Source organism: Nanorana parkeri, unplaced genomic scaffold (assembly GCF_000935625.1).
Source record: "Nanorana parkeri isolate BGI_ZX_2015 unplaced genomic scaffold, ASM93562v1 scaffold121, whole genome shotgun sequence".
NCBI classification, from domain to species: domain Eukaryota; kingdom Metazoa; phylum Chordata; class Amphibia; order Anura; family Dicroglossidae; genus Nanorana; species Nanorana parkeri.
This window is the reverse complement of record NW_017306389.1, coordinates 677,019-702,243: the sequence shown is the minus strand read 5'-3', so window position 1 is coordinate 702,243 and position 25,225 is coordinate 677,019. Positions and strand designations below refer to the sequence as shown.

General features: G+C 39.9%; 1 protein-coding gene across 1 annotated transcript in view; it reads left to right on the top strand.

The window, feature by feature from the left end:
• The window catches only part of LOC108784628 (sodium channel protein type 4 subunit alpha-like), a 338,732-nt gene that overhangs the window by 261,295 nt on the left and 52,212 nt on the right, over positions 1 to 25,225 (top strand). Inside the window, exons 20-21 of the mRNA XM_018553495.1 lie at positions 11,314 to 11,468; positions 16,117 to 16,290. Of these exons, the coding sequence (XP_018408997.1) occupies positions 11,314 to 11,468; positions 16,117 to 16,290 (329 nt within the window). The remainder of the gene's footprint in view (positions 1 to 11,313; positions 11,469 to 16,116; positions 16,291 to 25,225) is intronic.

Genomic DNA, 25,225 nt, shown 5'->3' with positions numbered 1-25,225 from the left:
CCAAGCTACCCAAGCTTTTCATACAACTAGAACAGTACAATATAAAAAAAAAAGGTAATTATGACATACAGCATGTTTGTCACCATTTTATAGGTGTTTACAGTAAGTACCACTTGATGATGACCTTGTACTGACATTTTCCAGTTCTTTAACTAATTCCCCTCCCCCTTTACACACAAAAAGCATCAGGGTCATTACAAATTAGGTTGATAGCGGTTTGGCGCCACACTTCCATTTTAGGTTGTGTAGTAATCATATAATTTGGTGCAGTTTAAACATCAGTAATGGAAATACATGCCTCATAGACTAATGCAATTTTCCTCTACTTGCTCAATGATATTTGATGCATGACTTGAAAAGCTCTTAAGGGAGAAAACACTTCACTTCTGTGTTAAAGAAAAGGCAAACACAGTCCTCCCGTGGCCTTAGGTAATGCTGATTGAACATTTACTTAGCAGCTTTACCTTTTGCCATCATGTTATTTTCTCTGGAATATTAAACAAAAAGGCATTTTGAAGAAGAGAAAATTGAACCATAAGTCACTTTGTATTAAGATGAATATGCATTTAATTAAAGCTGAACTCCAGAAGTGCCTTGGTCTTGCACAGTTGTACACGCTCCTATGTCAGAAATTGCTCATTCTGATTTTACTGGACACTGCCTACCCTCATTTCCTGCCTGGAGGCATCCTGCATCGTCTAGTCTTTCTTCACCCGCTTTATTGTCCTGGGCCCACCCGTTACATTCTTTGGATTTCAGTTCTTTGAATCACTAAGGCACAGCATTACATGTGGAAATTACTTATGGTGTTCTGCATGCAAATACAGTCTGCCTAGGAATGCCCACTCCGCCATACTGACATCCATCAATCAAGGCATTTTGATATTACCATAACTCCTCCCAAGAGCAACCCTACTGTTTGGATTAGGTCTGAGGGCTCTTGAGTGGAGTACTGAGGCAGACTGCTGTCATATTTTCAGGAAGCTATGTACAGCACCCCACCAGCTCCCACCCCAAGCCATGAACTGCCTGCATCACATAGAAAAACACAGTGTAATGACATCTCTGTTTCTAAAATATGGTGTGAAATAAAAATGAGAAGGTTTAATTTCATTGGCATGTTAATGAGGGGGTAAAGGAGGAACCAGGGAAGGAAAAATATAAGCAAATTTATTTTTAAAGCTGAACTTCAGGTATACATTTTTATGTACACTTGCATTGGTCCAGCTTGCCTCTGTGTAAGTATATATATTTTACACTTGGTGGGACCAGGAGGTCCCTATAAAACACTGTAGTAGTCAGTGTTAATACAGTGCTGTAATCTTGCAGGTCCTGTACTGTTGCTGTGCTGAACAACCTCTGCTGTGAAAACATCACTAACTTGGCACAGAGGCATTTCAGCGAACACCTCCTATTTTTATTAATGAACACTACTACAGTGTTTTACAGTTTCCCCATGATTCAAGCAGGCATACAACATGAGAATGGTTGTAACTGAGAAAGGGGCCCTGGGTGAAATCAGTATGTCCTGATTTTGCCACCCTGCCTCCCCTCAGTTTGTTCCACTTGGTATAGCTTACTTTCTAAGATGCCCAAACCACCCCAGCTGCCAAGGGTGTGACTACAATCCATGGGGCTCCATACCAAAAGATTGCAAATATTTAGCAAAACTTGCTGCCCTGTTGGCAACCTCTCCTTTTGGCAGTCATTCTATATGGCATACCCAAAAATAGTCTTTGACCCTGGTGGCCAGCAGCCTATACTGCAGACTTAATATAGCCCCATACCATATTACCCCTGATATGGGCCCATTACAACACTGGGGACCAGTGGCCCGTATAATACCCCTAACAATAACCATCAATATTAGCGGCCAAACTTTCACTTATGTTATTGTTATGCACTTGGATTGAACTGGTTGGGTGAGTTCACAGAAAAAAAGCTAGCATTTTTAAAAGCTAGCAGTTATGAGAATATTTTACAGAGGGATGGGGGGAGAGGGAAATAAATAGAGAGCAAGGTTTTATTTGAATACTTTTCAGGTCATACCTGGGCCGTCTCTGCCCCCAAACCCCAAGGCATCTGTAAGACTGTGGAGAGCAGTATGTGGAGAGCACTGATATTTTATGTACATAAATTACATTTGGGCAATAATGAGCTCAACAGCAGAATGGAGGATATCATGACATTTAAAATGTCACGTTAAACACACATAAAAAGACACATTAAGAGAATAATTTAAAAATATACTTACCTTACGACCTGGTTTATGACCTCCTCGCCTACGACGCCTAGGCAAGGTGAATGTTTTCTTGCAGCATTTGGGACTTTCAGCATTCTTAGGATCTCAGCAGAAAGTACCACAGGCAGAAGCTTTAACACATGGGCTTGCAGACACCTCCTCCACCCTCTTTCCCATCTGTACACTAGAGGTTTAAGCAAGATATTAATAGAAACTACCCCCTTTGCATTCCCACTTCCTTTAATGTAACTACAGAGAGCAAAAAAAAAAACGTTTGCTATGTCACCTAGGAACATTTAACATTGTTGCAGGATATTACTTTGGGGTGGTTAAAAAAAAGAAAACTAAAGCATTTCTATTCCCAAAGCTTTTTTGTTTTGTTTTGTATAGAGTGGGGAAGGATTAGAACCCCTGCCAGGTTTCTACTGCAGTCAGAGATTCCATCACTTTCTGTCTGATAAAAAGGTTGTCCCTAGGACAGGAAGTGAGGGGAAAACTCTCTAACAGCAACGCAGACAGAAGTAGAAATGCTTTTTTACTGCAGAACTCCAGGCAAATACAATCTTAACCCTTGCAGTGCGGCTACCCCCTGAAATGCAAGGGTTAAATTCTTGTTTTGTTCTTGTTTTGCAGGTTGGGTGATATACTCACCCAACCTGCAATCCCGGCTTGCTCCTAGACCAGTCCCTTCAGCCTCTCTCCCCCTCCATGCCAGAGGTCCAAGGTCTTGTGAGTCAGTTCTATTCAGCGTACAGGATGTGGGGACACAAAGGGACATATCATCGCTGGAGCAGAGGCTGAAACAGGCTGGAGGGAGCGGTGTAGGAGCCAGCTAAAATTGTGGTTCGGTTGACTATAACTTTTATTTTGAGCTCTCCAGACAAAATGAGTACTTAACCCTTGCAGTGTGTGGGTAGCCCCACTGCAAGGGTTACGATTTTATTTGCCAGCAGTTCTGTTTTAAGTGGTGAAATGTTAGAACCTCTTTCAGCATTATAATGTTGTCTGATTACCTGTTGCAGATTTTCCCTCACTTCCTGTCCAGTAAAAGTTTGTCCCAGAACAGGAAGCAAGGGGGATCTCTGTAACAGTGACCCGAATAGCAGTAAGGCTGGGTTCACACCTGGGCGTATCAAATATGCGCATTTGTCGCACGTTTCGTGCCGCACGTTTTTACCACGATTCGCTGTAAAAAACCGCATGGCAGACGCGCATTTGTGAGGGCAACCTGGCTGTATCCCAATGGATACGCGCGGCAAATACGCCCCAAAGAAGCTCCTGTACTTCTTTGGGCATAGGGCGTTTTGCAGCGCGTTCCTATGCGCTCTAAAACGCCCAGGTGGGAACCATGCCCATAGACAATCATTGGTTTTCACATGTTGAGCGTTTTACAGAGCATAAGAACACGCTGTAAAATTCCCAGGTGTGAACCAGGCCTAACACCTGAAAGGTTTATCTTTTTTTCCCTCAGTTCCATCCAAAACAAACAAACAAAAAAAACAGTTTGTGGTATTAATACAGTTTTAGGGCTTGTTCACGCCATTTTCTGGTCCAGATCTGGAGCAGATCTGCAGATGCACTGCTATGCGCGCAGTGCGTTTTTGACGCGTTTTGACTAGTTTTTACCTTGTTCCAGTAAAAAAAAACAACATTTTTTTTGGAGTGTGGTCGTCAGTATGCTAGCTGCAGTGTGGTGCATTTTCGGCACGTTTTCGTTGCGTCTTTCGACACGTTCGTGCGTTTCCGGTCCGTTTCCAGACCGGAGAAAATGTGACATGCAGTATCTTTTCTGTTCGGACCGGAACGGACAGCGCTGGTGAGAACTGTAGCCCATAAAACACATAGGGAGACATTAGGATGCATTTTGGGTGCAGGAGCGCACTGTTCTGGTCTGGACAGAATCCGGACATCGTGTGAACAAGCCCTTAGGGCTAGTTCACACCAAGCGCGTTCAAGGAGCAGAGCAGAGCAGTTACAGACCGGATCAAAACTGCGTCCGGTGTATTCCAATGGTATTTTGGGCTCTAGTTCACACCGCAGTGATCAGTTCCAGAGCATGTAGAAAAACTGCAGCAAGCCCTATTTTACCTGCTCTGGAATGCATGCAAACGCATCAAAAATGCATGCAAATGCCCCGGGACGCACTGAAAGCCCATTTTAAACGTTTAAAAAACGTCCCAGAACGCATCAAAAACGCGGCAAAAAAAGTGGGATAGCAACCTGCACTGCATGTGCAGAAACTCATGCAGATCTGGTCTGCATTTGGCGTGAACAAGCCCTAATACACTTCCTTCAGAAAATTGTAAGTCGTTTTAAATGGCGCATTTAAAAGTCTACCCAAATGAACTCTTTGCCACAAAAATCACGTCAAGACCAAATGTCAGCATTGCCTGCAGTTTTGATGTGATAACAACAAGAGAAAGCCTTTCTTGAAATCCTAACTCCATAAAGCACTATGGCAGTTCAATACAAAGACATATAAATGTATAATAATTATAATGTACTAAATCATTTGAGGAGTGTTTGAAACATTTTGTATTTATTCCTGACAAAGAAAAAAAAACATCAAATGTTTCGTAGCTGATAATTGTATATATTATTGTTGCTTTTATAGATGCAAACTTCCTGGACCTTTCAGGTAAATGTATTTTAAAGCGGTTTGGTATAAAATAACAGTTTGGAACATAACCTTTTCTAAAGTAACCAAACAGTCACACTCGTATCCCTATTCTTTTTTATTTTAACAGTATGCATAGGTCTTCTTAATAGCACCATTACAGCTAATGCACAAACCCGGTATTTTTGCACATTGCCGTTAACTTCTCAGTTTGCTTTGAATGGCTCAAATGCTGATTTCCAAAAGAAAATGTCAGACCTATTTAATTTATTAACAAGAGGCAGAAAGGTGAAATGTAATAATGTTGTTGACTCTACAGCTTGTACAACGCACAGAGAGTACTGCAATTAAACTTAAAATCATCAGCAAACTTCTGTTTTCTGGCCAATATGATGTTATGTGGAGGCAGGACCTATCTTCTAACAAATTATTACAAACTAAAGTAATAATTGCAATAGCAATGTGCAAAAATAGCAGTTGTCACATTCATAATGAGGCATTAAGTAGTGAGAGTATAATGTTTGGTGCACCCTGGGAAAAGCACTGACCTATGTGCATGTATTGTACCTGACTAATACTTAGCAAGATGACCTTTACGGTAGCATATGTTTTCTCTGCTATTCACTTTCTTTGTAGTCTGAATTTTCATCTAGGTAGTCTTTTATCACTGATGACTTTTTCTCTTTAAAGGAACATTTTATTTAGAAGCAGAAAATGTTCAGATCTCCTGAAAGAGTACACTTTGCACTTAGTCATCCCATTATGTACAAAAAAAACTTATCTGCACATGGTTAGGTATTCCATATGAACCCCAAACACACTTGGCTAAGTGAAATATGTACTTTTTTACTAAATCAACCTAAAGGCCTTTATGTACATTAGCACATATCACATGTTAGAAATAAGAAAAACTTATGTCTGTAGGCAAACACTGTCATACTAAAAGGATATCTAAACCCAAGTTTAAAAAATGTTATTTATCACATTCTGCCAGTCATATGATGTGGTGGCTGCATTAGTTGTCATTTTTAAGTACATTTTCTGCAGGTGGAGAAAGTGCAGTGTAAGTGCAGAAACATTAATTTTGATCTTGCCAAAATTCCAGTGTCCTTCTAATGTCCTGTGCATTAAACTACCTATGTGATGGAGATGAGTACAGAGAGAGGTGTTTTTAGTCCAAATGAGGAGAGCAGTCTAGGGTGACAATGCTGCTTCTTCATAGATACAGTGCAGTGAATGAGTGGCTTCATTCCTGGAGAGGAAATATGTTACTGACAGGAATATTAGGTAAAAATAATGGGAAAAAGCTTAAAAGTAAGAAACAAAAGCAACCAACATATACGCGCTGTTAAGCTGCAATATATTAAATCTTTGTTCTTGGGCTTAAATACGCTTTAAAGTGGACCCCCCTCTACTTACACCTACTCCCTTCAATTTATAAAAGGTATCAGAAGCCCTACCTATCATTCACAGGGAGACATGTGCCCTCAATTGGCCATCCTTAGGAACAACTGTCATGCTGCACTGCTAAGCAGGAAGCAGAGTCTGCATATGGCAAATATAGCTGCCCCACTATTTACATAAACAATATTAAACCATACAGAAATCATTAACACTCATTGGTAAGTTTTGTACATGCACAAACGCGTATATGCGCGTAAAATACGCAGAAATACAGAGCCCGGACGCACCCTGGGTCTATTTTTTTTGCGCATCTTTAGGCAGTGCAAATATACGGCTCTATACGCAGCTATGTCTATGGAGCCATTTATTTACATATGCTGCATATGGAAAAATATGCGCATATACGCAGCGCATTGTACGGCAGTGTGAATGAGGTCTTAACATTGACCTACAGTAATGCAAAACACTAAAATCTCATATAATCTTTATGTTATTTTACTTTTGAAAGTTATTTTCTTCTTCATAAATATGCAACTTTCATTAAAAGAATACCTGTTAATCCTGCAGTGATGGTCCTTGTTTGGGCACTTCTTGTTATGGGATGACAGTAATTTCCCATTTGTGCTCCCGAGTCCTGACAATGATTACACAGCTCATCTATATAGAATTGTTAAAAATGTAAGATAAAAGAATTAGGAAATATAAGCCATCCATACTCAATACTGCAGGTATAACTTGACACAAAGCTTTAAGGAAATCACATTTCTGAATTCCGCTATAGTAAACACATGCAAAACTGTGATGGTGTAAAGATTAGTCCAAAATTTGGGCTGTGGCTATACACAAACAGTCAGTATATTCCCAGCGGGATATGCAGCATTTTCGATACACTGTCTAAAGTTGCAAAAGACCTATCTTTTATAAATTTCTTACTGCCAAAAGAAAACTCTAATGACTGAGAAAATGGAGCCCAAGTGTTATGGACCTTGATCCGATCTAAATTTGCTCACAAATTTAGATCGGATCAAGGCTCCGTACTTATATCTGCCGCCTGGCCTGATGAGAGCGAGACGGGTCAGTAAGGGCTCTCCTTTGTTATCTCTACTGTCATAGGCTGGCTAGGGTTTATATCCCCAGGGTGTCCCTGTGTTCCAGGCGGCGGCTCCCCAATAATTGCAATTCTTTCCCCATGACCCCTTGGTGACACAGATATACCCCTCTCTTGGTTTACCTAACTTCTGTCCCATTGTTAGCTATGATCTGATTTTCTGTCCAATGATTTTCCAGTTCTGTGAAGGTCCTCAGCTATCCAAATCATGATATAGCTAGTAGTAGTTCGTCACATTCTGTATTGTTGTTCTGTAATGTTGATATTTCACCACTAATCCAAGTTCTGATGAAGCTATTTGGATGAGTAGCAAAACATTTTTAACATCACAGAAGAGGTCTAGTTGAATGTGACTACAAAGACATGCTGGAACGTTAATTGGCTCCTCTCTAAGTTGGCCCTATATGTACGCATGTGAGATAGGGACCTTAGATTGTAAGCTCCTTGAGGGTAGGAAGTGATGTAAATGTGCAACTATGTAAAGTGCGGCGTAAATTGTTGGCGCTATATAAATACCTGTAGTAATAATAATAATGTGACTACTTCTAATGATTTTTCAGATGATTAAGGTCAGAGCAGACAACAGTTGCTGTTTTTATGAGCATTTCTATTTTATTGAAAACACATCACTTTTTCTACAGGTCTCTGAAGCCCTACTTACATAACCTGCTATTTAAAACTCTTTGTTTCTCTCCGTTTGATAAAACAGTTCAATTAAAAAGATTTTTTTCAAATTAAGATGTTTTTCTTTTTCCACTAAATAAATACAGTCCTGGTTCACAAAACTAAAACTGTTCATTGCCACTCATTTATAATTGCTACAAACCAATTGAGTTAGATTATTTTATTATCTTTGTGCTTACTCTTTATAATAATAAGAAAATTCAAGACTGAGCTGGTATTTATTGTTTTCAGAGTGTCACATCATACTGGTGTGTACATCCATTCGCTGAATGTTAGAGAATGAAAGGATCTAGATTGCCTCCATGAAGCCTTTTCTGTTAATGTGAAGTACTGAAACCATTACATTACATACTAGTGATATGGAATCATAAGTGATGGTTTTCATGATTTCTCTTTTGGCAACATCCAGATACATACATTTTAGGATGATTTTGGTGAGTGTCAGCCAAACTTCTGATCTTGTCATTGGAAATCTTGTATTCCACCTATTATCTTGGAAACATTGAGTTGATATAATTTCAAGCATAGAAGAAGTCAGGGCAATTGCCTTAGATATCAGATATGTTCAGGTGTACTTAAGCATGGATTCATTACTGACCATTTATTTCATGAGTAATCACATGTCTTTCAAATTTATGAAGAGCTTATTATTTTAATTAATTAATAATTTCTTGAGACAAAGGCAACTTATAATTACATGATTCAAAAAACGAAACTTCACAGTAGGGCAAGCACAAAGACATGCCTTTAGTTTTGCTCTCTGCGCCCTCAGAGCACTGGCAAACTCTCCTCAAGGCATGCTGGAACCAACTGAGAACTGTAGTGGGAGTATTTCACCACAGGAGATCTAAGGGATATAAGGAGACAATAGGAAGCATCCGATTTTTACTTATAACCAAAATAACTTTAAAATTTAAAGTTTAAAATAATTTAAAATAACTTGAGTTTTCAGGAATGGTGGCAGTTCTGTCCAAGATGTACTACTTTATTTTCCCTTCAGCTATATTTTATTATTGTTTGTCTAATATCTTAAAAGGGCCTTCTATGGTGGGTTACTTCCTTGTACTAACACAAAAGAGATTCCCTAGGTATCATCTGAACTTAGAGGTGACAGCTAGACCTCTTTGTCCTAATAAATAAGGCCATTATTGTGAATAAATTATTTTATTTTGTTGAAAGCTAACTGCTGATTGATGGCAGATTTACCAAATTCTGGTGACCTGATAGCTGTTTGAGTCAAAGTTTGGGACTTGTGTCAGTGATAGAACGCATTCTGGTTGAGATTTAAAGACATGAGCTGGCCATATACTTGGCGTTTTTTCTTGCTTCCCGCATCTATGCTAACAAGTGTGGATGGGAGAAACAGTGACTTATGATGATTGCCTTCCAAAACTGTTGAGCTGACAATTCTCTTCCTGGCTCCTTTGATGATAGTTGATTGAGTTGATTGAAAAATAGACTTTCGTCAAATGGAGTGGTGTTGGCAGGGCCACACATTGTTCGAATTTGGAAATTTGAGCAGTGTATGCCCAACTTTAGAATCTATGTGTTGTATAGCCTGTGGGAAATTATTCCTCTAGCATTACAGGAAGCATAATGATTTAAACAGCAGGCTGGACCTGCCTGTGTACCCCAGGGTCAATTTGGAAAAGACATTGAGGGAGATTCAGTATAGCATTGTGAAACATTTCTGGCAGTGTGTATGTAGTTGGATGCCAAAATAATGAAAACCCTTTGATATTACCTTGTTAGTACTGACGCGAGCGACCATTTCATGCACTTCTTATTTGAAACACGTTTATCATCTGTGCTAAAATTGTGAAAATTCATTAAAAAATAATACCTCAATGTCAGTAATAAAGAAAGTGGAGATAAATAAGACCACTTCTATGTTGGAGTAAATTGATTGTGCGCACATGCGATTATTGTGTTGCATCTTTGAGACAATTCTGCAACCAAATTTGTTTTATCTTCCTCTGGAATTTATATTTGGTACATTTCTATCACTCTACAAACTTCTGTACATAACCTTTCTGCCTGTAAAACTTTGCAGGAGAGATACCTGTGACAGTTCTGACAGATTCATGTATACCTCACTACACGTACATCAATCAATTGAATGTAAAATCACCACCACTGACAGAGTAAGAAAGTCAATTCTTGTCCCTTTTTATTGAAATCTCGTTACATGCCTCATATAAGCCAAGTTCGGATAGCACGGGCGCTGGCGGTCGCATGAACGGTCCCCATAGCAATGAATGGAAGTGTTCATGTCGGCGGATCCGTGGGGCCGAACCGCCCCGGTGTGAACGGGGTCTTACTATGTCACCCTGAAGAAGGGACCCTGGGTGGCCCTGAAACATTTGTCATGAAAGTCTTATTTTGTAAAGCGCTGCGTAAACTGTTGGCGCTATATAAATCCTGTATAATAATAATAACATTGGCATATATAAGGCATGTGATGAGATTTCAATAAAAAGGGACAAGAATGTACTTTTTTACTCTATTCAGTGCTGGTGATTTTACATTCAATACTTTCAAGCACGGCGCTATCCGTGCCATCACTGCAAGCATCACTCATAATCGTTTTGAGGTTTTAACAATGTATGGAGTGTAGGTGATCTACAACAACAGTGTACATCAGTCTGTCGCAAGTTGCACCATTTGTTGGACTACCATTAGAAAGATTTTTATAGGGTGCTGCGATGAGAATCTAAATGATGTACAACAAGAGCTCTATTTAAAGAAGGAGGGAGTATGAGTTTTTGTGGATTGCTCGGTGATATCTGGTATGACTAGAGCTGTGGGTAACGGCTAAAGAGGTCGGTGTTACACTAGGGGGAAATATATTAGAACAAATCATGCTTGGGCTCAGCAAAAGTTGTACTATTGCTACACGTCTGAGAAAAGCTTTGGAAACACCGCCCTAGGTCATTACAATGTGATACTGGCTCATGCTGTAGCTGAATGCCATAAATCGATCTTCAGTTTCACTGTTTGTACTAAGATATTTATCCTTCTCTGCTACTGATACATGGAGCTGAACACATAACACCCAACTGTAACTCAGTAGTTTTATGTCACTCTTTAAGCTACACAATATATATATATATATTCAAATTTTATTACATTTTTTAATTTTTAATTAGCTATGCACTAGTCTTCTTATAATTTTAACTGTAATAGAATGTTATATTAACTTACACTAATAGAAATGATTAGCTCTTGTTCATTTTACATTGATGTAATCCATTTTAGGCTGTTTGTATTACTGCCCCTGCTGCAAAGTGGACATCACACAAGGTGTTGGCAAAGTGTGGTGGAAGCTAAGAAGGACCTGTTACAGGATAGTTGAACACAATTGGTTTGAGTCGTTTATCATCTTCATGATTCTTCTTAGCAGTGGGGCACTGGTGAGTATTGTATATGTTTTATATTTTAAAGAAGCATCAACCAACCCCATGTAAAGTAAATCAATTATTTTTATTATATGACAACAGCATGTGTACAGTGTAATAGCAGCAAACCAAGTAAGGGTATTTATTAGTAATTTCATTAGGAGAAATTTCCCTTTGGTTTCCTTCTCCTATTATGTTTGAATGAAAACCCAATCCAAGCCTTTTTTTTTACTTTAGTCAATTTTTTGAGTCACAGGAGTATATTTACTAATGTACTCCTGTGACCCAAAGTCAGCATATAGTGGGATACTGCCTGCTATTTGCTGACACCGCAGAGCCACGCTGCAGCCAGGAAAGATCCCGACAATGTTTTTGGGATACACCCAGCTTCCTGATTGACAACTGGCTCTGCCTCTCTAGAGTCAGAGCCAACTGTCCCCACCCTCTCCCCTGTCTGTCCCTTCAATGACCGCTGGAGGAACAGAGAGGGGAGCGGGGATCCTTGCAGGGAATGGTGACTAACAGTCACTTTTCCCTACAGGGAGAAGACTGTGAGCTGAGCGATCAGCGGTTTGTGCTCGCTAAGCTCTCGATCTATAGAGCCGGTGTGAGACAGCTGCAGTGTCACCTGCACATTTTACTCTCCCAATACTTCTCCTTTAAAGTTGAACTCCAGGCAGATATGAAATATAATTTAATACGTATGTGTATTCCTATAAAGAAAATTAAATATATCTTTAAATACAACTTGTATAGGTACCTTATTGTCTCTTGATATCGTCCTCTTTTAGTCACTACACAGCATCAACTAGACTAGGAAAGGAGGGGCAGCACTAGGGGCCATTCAGACTCTGCGCATGCTTATGGGCTGACAGCCAACATGATGACAGGAGGAGCAGAAATTGCTTGCTACTCCTTCATCTTGCAATCAGCAGGCTGTTGTTAGGCAACATAGTTACTGCTGTATTTCTTAAAGCTAAAGGCTAACAAGTCTTGTATCCCCTCCCAGTTTTCGGCAGGCAGCTTGTACTGGGAGGACTTACTGGATCCCACCCACATCTCTACTCTTTTTACAGGCTGTGTGCAGCACAGTGATTATGTCACTAATACTTTTTCAAGGTAATATTGAGGTTTGCAAAAGCATTTGGATCTATATAGTTAGTGGCTACTGATAAACATATTTAAATTATCATTCTTGTCACTGGAGTTCAACTTTAAAGCGTATGTAAAAACAAAAAAATATTATTGCAGCTTACCAGTCCATAGATGTGTTTGCTGCATGCGTTTTCTACCTTTATTTTTACCTGGTGATCCTGCCAGTAACACACTCCATGTCCAAGGATGGCAATCTCACTCACCCTTCTGTATCAGGATAAGAGATAGGACTACATCATCCAGTTCCTTGCCTGTTATCCATAACATAGAGGGGCATTGTTCTCAGGGAGCTGAGCAGCACAATGTAATTGACAATTGTCAACACAGGCAAAGAGCAAAGGAAGTTATTAACTCACAAGATTTCTGGCAAGATCAATGGGCATTCTTGAACTTATTAAACAGATATAACAAACACTTTTAATGGTATATTAAACAGACCAAAAGGGATAATAAAAGAGGAGTTCATTGTCAGGATTTACATACATAGAGGGAAAGGCATAGCACACAGTCACCAAGTGCTTGTTGGTGTTTGCATATATTAATAGTGCCTGTCATTTAACAGGCGTTGAATGCAAAGAAGGCAAATGAGCTGCTCTGTGACACGTTAGAACCACGTTCGTGCATTACATTACAGCTCTTTATTGGTGCCAAGGCATAGTACTGCCCAACAATTACTGAAAACCATTATCTTATGATAGTAATCACATTTCAATGTTGACAATATGTGGCCAAGTATAATAAGACGAATAGCTATTTCAGCTAAAACCTGTGAAAGCAACCATTTCGCATTGCTTGTAAAGGAGTTCATAATACATTTGGGAACCAGCTTTGCTTCCTAAAATATGCCAGAACACCTTTTAATCCATTTTACCCCCTGTCTAATGAAAATGCCTCACAAAATGGTTGTATAAAAAAAAAAATTTGTGTCTTTGCTTAAAGTCTGCCGCTTTCTTATGCTGTTTTGATTGGGAAATTGAATGGCTTTGCATTAATAATTATTAAAGTCCCCTAGGGTGACACAGAAATGACCACATTAGACATTCTTCCTGCATAACATGCGTGTAATCTCATTCAGTAAAATGATGCCATTATATTTGATGCTTACTGTAAAAAGTTAAATTAATCAGGGAATGGATTCTGCTCAGTGTATACCAGTTTAGGTTTCTTTTACTGAGCAGGCAGAGGTTGTAATAAAGGAACTATGTTTTCTTTATCAGTAGAATAACCATAACCAGGTGGCCATTCAGTTTAATGGTGGGTCTGCAGAAAAGGGCTAAACTGCTTTCATATTCTAATGGAGACAGGCTCTTCAGTGTTTTTCAGTACTCATCTCATTCATTTCAGTAGAAGAGCTGAGGATAACCTAGAGCAGGGGTAGGCAAACTCCCTCACTCCAGCTGTGGTGAAACAAATCGCATCATGCATCTGCTTCTGGGACTCATGCATGTCGCTGTTAGAGTCTTGCAATGCCTAATGGGATTTGTAATTGTACCACAGATGGAGGGCTGGTGTTTGCCTACCCATGGCCTACAGTAATCTTTTTATCAGCTCTCCAAAGACAGACTGGTTGCAAGGGGTAATTTCTGCCATACATATTTTTGAGGTGTGACAATTTAGTTCCCAGAATGGAGTGTAAAAAAAATGTTTGCTTACCTATACACTAGCGGCTGTTGTCACCTTCAAAGTAGTCCCCTTGTGAAGCAACACATTTTTCTAGACGACTGTGCTACTGCCAGAAACATTCCTGGAATTTGTTTTCCCAGAACACTGCAGAGTATCTTTGTAATGGCACGCTGGATGTCTGGAATGTCATCAAATCTGTTTCATTCGAAGGCATTTTTTAATTTTTGAAACAGCCAAATGTTGCAGGGTGCTATGTCAGGGGAATAAGGTGGTTGGTCAAGTTTCGGAATGGATTTCTGGGCCAGGAACTTGCAAACACTTAACGCATCATATGCAGTAGGAGCATTGTTGTGGCGGAGAATCCACTGGTCAGGCCAGAGTTACGGTCTTTTCCTCTGAACAGATTCCCATAACCTTTTCAGATTTTTCAAGTAACAATGTTGGTTGTGTTTTTGGCTGCCCACTTGTTGCATCATCATGGACATCTACCCCCCTCTCTTTAAACCGCCTATGCAATTCAAAAACACTTGATTTCTTCATGGAATATTCAACATAGGCCTATTGTAACAGAGCTAAAGTTTCACTCTCACTTTTGCCAATTTTCACGCAAAATTTTATGATAATTTGCTGCTCCAGATTCCTTAAACTCATTTTCCGCCAACAGTGCAACGCACACAAGTGTTATTTCTTCTGCTACTCCTTAAGGACTGAGTCAACTGGTCTGCGACCCAGGCAAGTGTAAGTTAGAACATGTCAGAACACGCTCATGTTTGAATGGCTCACTCCCATAGTGCTACGGCTTTCCAAGAATTAAATTGTCACACCTATAGAAATGAAAAGGTATGTTTAGCAGCACCCCCCCTGAGAAGCAACCTGTCTTCTCTCTCTTGTAAAAATGTGATGAGCTGAGGCCTTTAAATTACTTAGCAGACCCCCTTTTGTAATAGGGTGAAAGAGTTTTGGAAAGCCTCTGAGAAACCAAACAAAGGTATGTGTAGCAGCACCACACCTAAGAAGCAACCTGACTTATCTCCCTTGTAAAAAGTTGATGAACTGAGGCCTTTAAATTACTGAACAGACCACATTTTTTTAATAGGGTAAAAGAGTTTTGGAAAGCCTTTGACAAACTAACCAAACGAGGTATGAAAATCGTGTAGAATCGATATGAAGCTATTGGATCCTATACTGTATATCAGGCACCATTGTAAATAACTAGAGTGTCCTAAATATACCTAGTGAGGGATTTTCTGTAATAAAGTCTATTAGACTGTCCTGTAACATTCAGCAAACCAGTCAGCTACTGTCTGGTGTGTAGTCCTTTTCAAGTAGTGTACAGTAAAAACCTTTCAACAACCCTACAAGCCTGTATTTGTGTGGGTGTGGCACTGCTTGTCATCTTTTCCCAAGCCTCTATTGCACTGGTAACACAGGTATCCATTGAGCAGCACTCTGTACCAATATTATATATGGGGGTGGCTATTGTTCAGTGTAGTGACGCTGTTATTGTAAATACAAAGACGCCCTTGAGTTAGACATGATGACATCATTGTATTAGATATGATGACACATTTGTACCCACAGGTGTGATGAATAATATGCCTGATTACTTTTCATCATCACAACACAGCATCACAAAAAAAAGCTCTATCGGCTTTAACACTCTGTGGCTGTGGCAATAATACACATAATCATCAGCGCAGGTATTCATCTTTCAAAGTTATCTCAGTTGTTCATAATTTATCCAAAGAGGTCACAAACAAGTCTGCTGCATGGAAAAACTTAGCAAAAACTGGTTTGTGTTGCCATGGCAATGGAAGTTCATATTTTACATTAACTATGTGTTACAATGCGCTTGTGTCTTGAGTACTTGCTTTTTGTTTCCCAGGCATTTGAAGATATTTACATCGACCAGAGGAAAGTCATGAAAATCATCTTGGAGTATGCAGATAAGGTGTTCACTTACGTTTTTGTTCTGGAAATGCTATTGAAATGGGTGGCCTATGGCTTTAAGAAGTACTTCACTAATGCCTGGTGTTGGCTGGATTTCTTCATAGTTGGTGTAAGTACTGTGTATCTACTTAACTAAAGATTGTATGATATGACTGTCCCACCTTCCCCACCACATACACAAGCACACACACACAGAGCCAATTTGCTGGTGTGCATCTTTTTTCTCATGACCAATGTTCTCTGTTTTTCGAAACTCATCTATGGTTTATGTATATATGAAGAACCACTAAACTGAAGACACCAGTTACACCATATAAAGCAATACTATTAATGGCACTATGTCAGTAGCCTATTTGGGGTAAAGTGACAGGTTCTTGAAAGAGGAACCCATACCCCACCCCCCTTCCTTTTGCTCACCATCATATTCCTACACAAATCTGTTCTTCTCCCAAGCTGTGAGGAAATACCCATTATTTCTGATTATGGTGAAGCACGTAACCTCCACCTCTTCCTCGGATGCCTAAAATGCAGTGCTTGGGCCTCAGCAGCCAATCACCAGACCCACAAACTATCACATAAGGAAGGAAAAGTAGTCATTACTCATGTGTAAGTTCCAACACCACCTTAGGGTTTACACAAAGTTAGGACTTCCGGCAGCGATGGAGGAACAGAGCATTAGGGTAGTGCAGAAAAGTTGAATAGTAGTGTGTGGGGGGTTCTTCTTTTAGGAGAACCTATCACTTTGCTCTGAATGGGATTATAAGAATGTTGATTATAAAGGCCAGTGAAGGGAAGGCTTGCATTTTCTACTCTGCACTGGAAACCTTTATGCCAATTTCAAAATTGTTTGCAAATAGTGTTGCCCATACATTGAATGGATAGATGCATTTGCACAAGCAGTCTTTGTGCTGAGAAATAATAGTAACTTAGTGCAAACTAAAGGTCCTTTTTCTAACCTCTTTTCATGTGTGTGTCTCCAGCATACTGCTGATCTAGTCTTGGGTACGCCTTCTGAAAGAACAACTTCCCGGGTCTCTCTGAGTGACTCAATCACATGATCAGTAGATGTGATGATGCAATTGCAGTCTTTATACTAATACATTGGTGCATTTTATAAGCAGCTGATACACAATAGAATTACATTTGTTCTTTTTAGAATTATAATAAAAACTAAGTTTATATTCAGCATTAACATATTCAGCATTAACACAATTTAGGCTATTTCCTGTGTTGTATATTTTGCGTCTGGTGTTCAGCATTTATACATGAGCCCACATGTGTTAAATATTTTATTGCTTATTCAGATATGTTTATGACTATTGTGTTTACTTGGTTTTAATACCTCTAAAAAATTATCTTCTGATAATCTGATTTCTATTCTCATGATTTCTGCACTGCATCTGTGAACTTAATGTTTTACCTTCTAAGTCTTGTGAGGTCAGTATACAGAAAATTATGCTTTATGCACTTGGTTAACTATCAAATAGAATATCTTGTCCATGCCATTTGCATGTTTCAGTTTAGCAATGTAGCATTCCTTCCCAGTGTGATCATCCCAAGGTAGAGGAACAGAGCATTCTAAGAGTGAGCGGAAATCTTTAATGAGGCCAGAAATAACAGATCCTTCCTAGCTTGGTTTGCATTGAAATTATCATAATTAATTATCTATAATTAAGTTTCATCTGTGCTTCTGTAAGATGGGTATGGTTTCTTGTCAGACTGTGTAGTGCTGAGCTTCTCATAGGAAGTGTTGCCATTTTGTCACTTTACAGCTTGCGGTAGTTACAATGGTAATAACTCAAGTACAGAGTGCTGTTTCTCAAAAGCTTAATATGAACCAAACCTTTGGCCACCCAGCATCCACACACAACTTCTTGATCTGTTAAAATTTGGCACTTGCCACTTGTAATCACAGGTCTTAACTGCTCATCCCCCCTGTTCCCCAGCTCCTGGACCATTAGATTTCAATGACAGCATCACCTGCAGCTTCAGTGTGTATTTATTGATTCTAAATCCAAGGAAATACAGCCCTAAAAGCACTAAACATCACCTACAACTATTCTGTGTTCAAGGTATTCCTGAAATTTTTTACTTTGAAATTCCCCCAGATTAAAATTATTTGTTAGCATAAATCATGGGCGTGAACCAAGACCTGACCCTGAGAACAGGTTAAAGCAATTGGGATCTCTTGGACCAGTACTTTTATTGCAGAAAACCTTCTTATAACAAAGCAATCACAATGGGATCTGCAATCAGTGACACATGAGGTGGGTTATATAGCTACTTGCTCCCCATTTAGGCCAGTGATCACATTGCCTAGCAGATAAAAGTCTCTCAGCACTGACTTTATGGCTCAGAGTTGTTGAATGACCGATTGCAAGGAACTGCAAAGGAAGCTGATACTGGAAGTTGTGAAAAAGTGTGTCACAATAAATAATGTTCTATAGGAACACTCACCTCTCATCATGCCTACCAAGGGAATTTTTAGTAGCTCAACAGAGATGCTAAAATTGCTTGTGATTAATTAAAAAGAGCAGCAGTCTGATGCTGACCACCGGCTTCCCCTTGTGAATCTTCCTACTTGGGCTTCCCGAACCCCACCATTGAGTCTAACTGTTATCCACTTTGTAATGTAAAATAATGAAAAAACACTTTGTAATGTAAAATAATCGAAAAAACACAACAGGCTTCAGGAGCTGGGCAGACCTGGAACAGCATATCCCGCACTGCCAGAGGCTATGTATCCCTACATAGTTTTATCTCTCATCAAGAATGGTAGATAACTAGAGATCTGTCTGTTTACATGCTATTGCCATATATGTAGTGAAATGCTGCAATAGTCTCTTGGCTGACGTGGAAGCAGCCCACTTTGTCAGAGGTCCGTTCCCTCCCATAATGGAAGTGTTGAAACTTGAAAGCACTTGACCTTATTCTGTTCTCGACCACCAGGTAATAAGAGTGACAGCCAACCCTCTTCAGCCCTTGTTTACTATATGTTCCAGCTAAGCAATGCTGCTACAGCAATTGAAAAAATTAAATAAAAAAAAGAAGCAACAAGGTTCACTTAAAAAGTTGATCGGCAGTCCTCACACTTCACCCTCCAAATCTAGAAACATTTTCCTTACAGTATGGCACAATCTCTTAGTTTTCCAGGACTTATGCCACCTAATGTGAACTTAGCATGATGCTTCTCAGAAAAAAAACAACTACTGGACCCAACCCCTCTAGTAGTTTACCTGGAAGGTTCCCAGCTAACAATGCAATTAGTCTTTTGTGTATGGTGGTCCATTCACTCACCCGGCTACTTGCAGATCCAGTGACGCCTTCCCTGCTCTCACCTCTCTGCTTGGCTATGCTTAACCTTGTTACTACCAACTAGGCGACTATGGGCACTCCCATATCATTTCCCAATGTGGACCAATTACTACCTTCTACTAAAATAACTGTGATTGCAAATCACTTTCTGCACAGGTACCCTTTACATCCATATGCCGCAAAGGTTGCAAACAGAGTTGCACAATATGCTTTTTTTGGCCAATATCTGGCCACCCTTTCCCTTTAATGTTGATGACATGTATTCATTCTGTTCTGTCTAGGTCTTTAGTACTGATAAAGGATAAAACACTGTTTCAATAATCCACTCTGAGCTTCCTTTTATAGCATGTGCTCTGCCAAATGTATTTTGTTAAGATATGATCCCCATGGCAGGATAAATTTGTCAAGCATCCCAGACCATATTTATCTATATCAATTCACATTGATTGTGTTGTTTTGCTAAAGCATTTTACATGTACGATTTGTTGAATGTTGTAAACCTAAATCAATGAAGAGAAAATGACCTGCATTATGTAGTTTTAAAGATAAAGAGGCTGGATTGTGTCAGTCTCCCTTTGGGGTACAGTACAGCAACAAGAGAAGCTTGTTCTGTCTTATAGTCGATTAGAAAAGACATAACAATCAGAGATCAGTGAGTTAAATATTCTGCATGATGTTTTTAGTAATCATCAGAGGAATAGATTACAAATATTGCTACTTTTTTTTTTTTACCTTTTACTCCTATTTTTTTTCTTTTTTATAATGTTTTTTTTTTTATGTACTAGTCAAAGCCTAAAATTGTTATTTGCAGACAAGCTCTAATCAGAACTGAAATACCTTTTTATAGATCCCAGAGATTTCCCAACAGTAGCTTTTATATCCGTTCCTATGTGCAAAGTCATAACAAAGGCACCATTATTTATTGTAATGGTTGTAGGATTTCGTTAAAACAAGGATACATCTCCCTACTAGAGTTTCCAAGAACTGTAAAACCTCAGTGGAAGTTTCAGCTTGCAGAAACCACACAAAGCTTAAAGTGTGTCTAAACCCCAAAACAGAAATGTGATATATTGCAGTTTAACAATCTCTAAGGGGGTCTATTCACAAAGCTGCCGAAGAATCTAGCCGTAGCTTCGGCCGATTCTTCAGCTAGCTTCGGCCCCAGGACCCCTTCAGTTCAGTAGAACTGAAGGGGTGCGGTACGGGCTATTCACTATAGCCCGTACAGCTACCAGACCTGGCCGAGCGGCTCAGTCGAGCCGAACGTATATGCATCGGCTCGGCTGAGCCGTGCTAAAAGCCGAAGCTGGCCGAGCTTCTGACAGCTGGGCGGAGCCAGCCGTGATCTTACGGCTGGCTCCGGCCACTTGCAGAGAGATCAGCGCCCCTGGTTACCTGCTAACCACGGACACTGATCTCCAAACAGCTAACTCTCCCTGGCGCCCCGGGAGTCTCCTGCTCCCGGCCGCCAAGGAGAGAAAAACTGCTGTGTCTTTTTTTTTCTTTATTCTGACACGTAGCGATGTCAGAATAAAAAAAATAATTTCCCATTGAAATGCATTGCTACATTACTATTGGCTATTTCAATTTGCAATAGACTATCAGAGTCAATTTACATGAAATGTTCCCAACTATAGCCATACCTGGACAAATCCTTCCCAAAAAAGTACAATGGATAATAGGAAATCTACATATGTTAGTTCATATCTTGACATAGCCAGGACCTAGTACATGACTTTTCCCATGGCCTTCAGAAGCACTACTTTCAAGTCATTTTGTGAGTGCGACCATTGATGTTATACGTAGTGAAGCTTTTAATTGTGCTAGATCTGTGAGCTTCTTTCTCTTTCCTGTCGTTTCTATCGCTGTGGATTATCCAAGTCTGCTGGTCTAGTCTTATAACCTATCCATCTCATACTGCTGTCAACCTAAACCCTTATACATCAGACCTCTTGCTCTGTAAAAAAAAAACGGTGTTTCCTAAACCCAATGTTCAATACATATTTTATTGGGGGTTTTTTTTCTGATCATCCTATACTTATGTTTTTAAGTTAATGGGCCAAATCAGCAACTTATGTGCATCTTGCAAGGTAAAGAGTTTTTTGACACCTAAGGAAATGTACTACCATTATGGCAAATTTGAGTCTATGGGGTCTATTTACGAAGCTGCCGAAGGAACTAGCCGTAGCTTCGGCCGATCCTTCGGCTAGCTTCGGCCCCAGGACCCCTTCGGTTCAGTAGAACTGAAGGGGTGCTGTACGGGCTATTCACTATAGCCCGTACAGCTCCCGAACGTGGCCCAGTGGCTCAGTCGAGCCGTACGCATATGCCTCGGCTCGGCTGAGCCGCGCTGAAAGCCGAAGCTGGCCGGTTTTTTTTTACGGCAGCAGAGCCGCCAGACAATAGAAAACTGTTGGGCGGAGCTAGCTGTCATTGCTTGCTCCACACAATAGTTTTCTATTTACTTTTTTAAACTTTTGAGGCTATTCACTCACTGCTGTTCGGCATCTATAAGAATAGAGCCTGCCGGCGGTTCGGCTCAGCCGATCCAAATGTTGGATCGGCTGAGTCGAACTCCTTCTGCACTTCGGGTCGGCCGAAGCCATGCGAAGCAAGCCGACCTGAAGTGTTCGGCTCACTTCACTTCAGGTCGGTCATTCACTCGGCTGCCTACGGCAGCTTAGTGAATAGACCCCTAAGTGTTGTTTCTTTCCTATTTTCACTTGCCATATGGAGGAGCAGCCTGGTCATCCAAGGCTTCTCTTCTGATTTGGACTACAAACACCTCATCCTTTTCTCATTTCTAATCCTATTGCTTACTTATCATAGATGATAAGTAACCATTCGGACTAGGCTTGGTTATGACAACGGCTTAATTTAGCTCTTAGGTTGCAGTTGAAATTGAAATGTTGGAATGTGTGATTTGGCAAATACCTCACAAAGCTTATGTTTTCACTTCTCCTGAACTGAAGAAGAACTGAAATCCATTGACTCATAGGGAAATGAAGGTACTAGGTGATGCTGGATGTCTGCCAACTAGGAAATGAGGCAGACTCAAAAAGGCACACAAAAAAAGGTATCCTGGTAAAGGTATACACATACAAAGTGCAAATTCAATAAAACCAAATCTCAATTTGCAGGTGTCACCATAATTTGAAGTTGTAGGTGTCACCAAAGTATGTGAACAACCGAAGTGCAGGCTACTATTTCCAGAGAACCCTTTAAAACTTTTAGTTACCAGAATGGAAGATTGTGGCACATAAACACCACACTGGCCTGCCTGCCTTAGTTTGTATTCCCACTTACTCAATGGGAAATTAACCTTTAAATATAATGTCTGTCCCTGTCTTCCTGTCTTGAAGGTCTGGTGTCAGATATTTAACTTTTTTTTTTTAAGCATATAAATTTTTATTAGAAAATGTTTTCATGAATACAATACAGGATTGCAACTTGTTACATCCATAAAGTGAAGGATATTTAACTTTTACAGTAATATGCAAAAAAACAGACATCCGCTGTTATATTTTAAGTTTTATAACTGAAACGATAAAAAATACATTTAGCTTTTCTATGCCTTGGAGCAAATCTTGACTACCACAAATGCACAGACATTCTGTATAGAAAACAATATAGCAATACAACGCAGAAATACAATCCAGGCAAAATTCATTAGACGGTATAAATGGTGGAAGCCTATGATGCTTAATAACCGTCTGAGCGACAAGGATTCCTCACATCTTGATGACAGATCCTGAAATTTCATGAACGATGGGGGATGTTCCTTATTGTGCTGAGAGAAACATTTTTATGTGTCTGCTGCATTGTCTTTTCCAAGAAAGACAAAACCACAATTACACTGAGAGTTCTTGTCTTTGGATACCCGGTAATTATGTACAGGATGTGTACATTGTCTTCCTTGGCATTTCTAGACATCGCCATCCTTGAAGTATTTTCTGTATCTTAATGAAATCTTTCAGTCCTGCACTGTTTGAAGTGAATAGCAGCTGTAAAATAAGAGCCCATTTTAAAATCATAACTGTTCCTTTTGTAACCATGGTAAAAATAATAAGAAAAAAAACACTCCTGCTGTGAAAAAGCTCTGGACCAAGTAGAAAGTCTTTTCATACTCACATTCAAACACTATGTAAAAATAATGCTTTTGGCAAGAATAAATAGCCAACCCACAGTCATTAGCTATTGATTATCAATTTCACGTCAAATGACTGTTCTTATTGGTCACATTTTGTCCCTTTTTATGTTTTTACAAATCTTTTATAGCAGTTCTATATACCAACGGTATCCACTCCGGTATCAATTATTAAGGCCATTACTAATCTAAGCCTCTTTTTCTTATATGTTCGGAAACAACCCTTGGCATTTGCCAACTCAAGATTTGCAACTGTTCATAATAGGGCAGCTAAACAGCCCAATCTGCTTCATACAGAGAAGATTGCCATGGTTCTGGATGTACAGTAAACCTGCTTATTTAGCTTGTGCCCCTCTTGGTAAATTTATGAATTTTGGGACATTTTGAACTGTGGGAGATGAATGTAAACAGTATAACAACTGAGGACAGCACAATGAAAAATAAAAAGAGAGTACAATGAAAACTAAAAAAAAATCTACTTAAATGTGCACTCTAATCAAACTGAAAATGTAGCCTTCAAATGCCCTCAGGAACATAGCCTACCTGCTCAGGACTTTTTTCATCCAGGGTTTGTAGTGCTTAAAGTGTGTCTAAAGTAAAAAATATGTTGTTTTTTTAATGCTTTGATTAAAGTAGGGAAAGGTTAGAACTAGGGGTGCAACAATACTGATAATAGTATCGGTGCCGATACCGACTATTTGGGCCAGTACTCTTACTCGCCCAAATGCTCCGATATCTTCCCTGATACCGGAACTTCTGGTCAGAGGAAGATTTCCTCTGACCGGCAGTGTGGTAGGGGAACATGGAGCCGGCTTCCCGGCAATCAGGAAGCCGGGCTGCGAGTAATGACCCGCCTCCTGGGTTCCTGATTTGCCGGGAAGCCGGCTCCATGCTGATTAGCTGGAAAGCCAGCTTCCCAGCCAATCAGCTTCGAGGCGGCCGAACAGACCACTCGATGCTGATTGGCTGGGAAGCCGGCTTTCCAGCCAAACACAAACAATATGGACCCGGCTTCCCAGGCAATCAGGAAGCAGGTGGCATGTCATTATGCGCTGCCTGGCTTCCTGGTTTCTAGGAAGACGGCTCCATGCCAGCGGAGGCACTGGTATCAGTACTCGGTACCAGCGAGTACCGAAAGCAAAATGTCAGTATGTGTACTCAATACTGAAAAACCGGTATCAGTGGATCCCTAGTTAGAACCTCTGTCGCCATTGGGGAGATTCACCCTCATTATTATCCCTCCTGGTGACCATTGTTACCAAGTGAGAGAAAAGTTAGAATTTTAACTGAACAGGATAAGAGGGACATCTTCCAACAAGGACACTTTCTTTACTGACAGCTGTCTAAGAGAGGATTTCCCTCCCTTTGTTGAGTAACTGCCTGTTTTGTCTCAAGGCAGGAAGTCAAGGAAAATCTCCCCAATGGCACAGAGGGTACAAAAAACACTGACTGGGTTTTAACAACCCACTACTTTAACCAAAGATAAAAACAAAAGGTTTTGGTTTTAGTTATACTTTAAGATAACCCTTTTTGCTAGTAGTCAGGTGTTATTGGAATACTAGTTCTTCAGCCATTTGAAAAT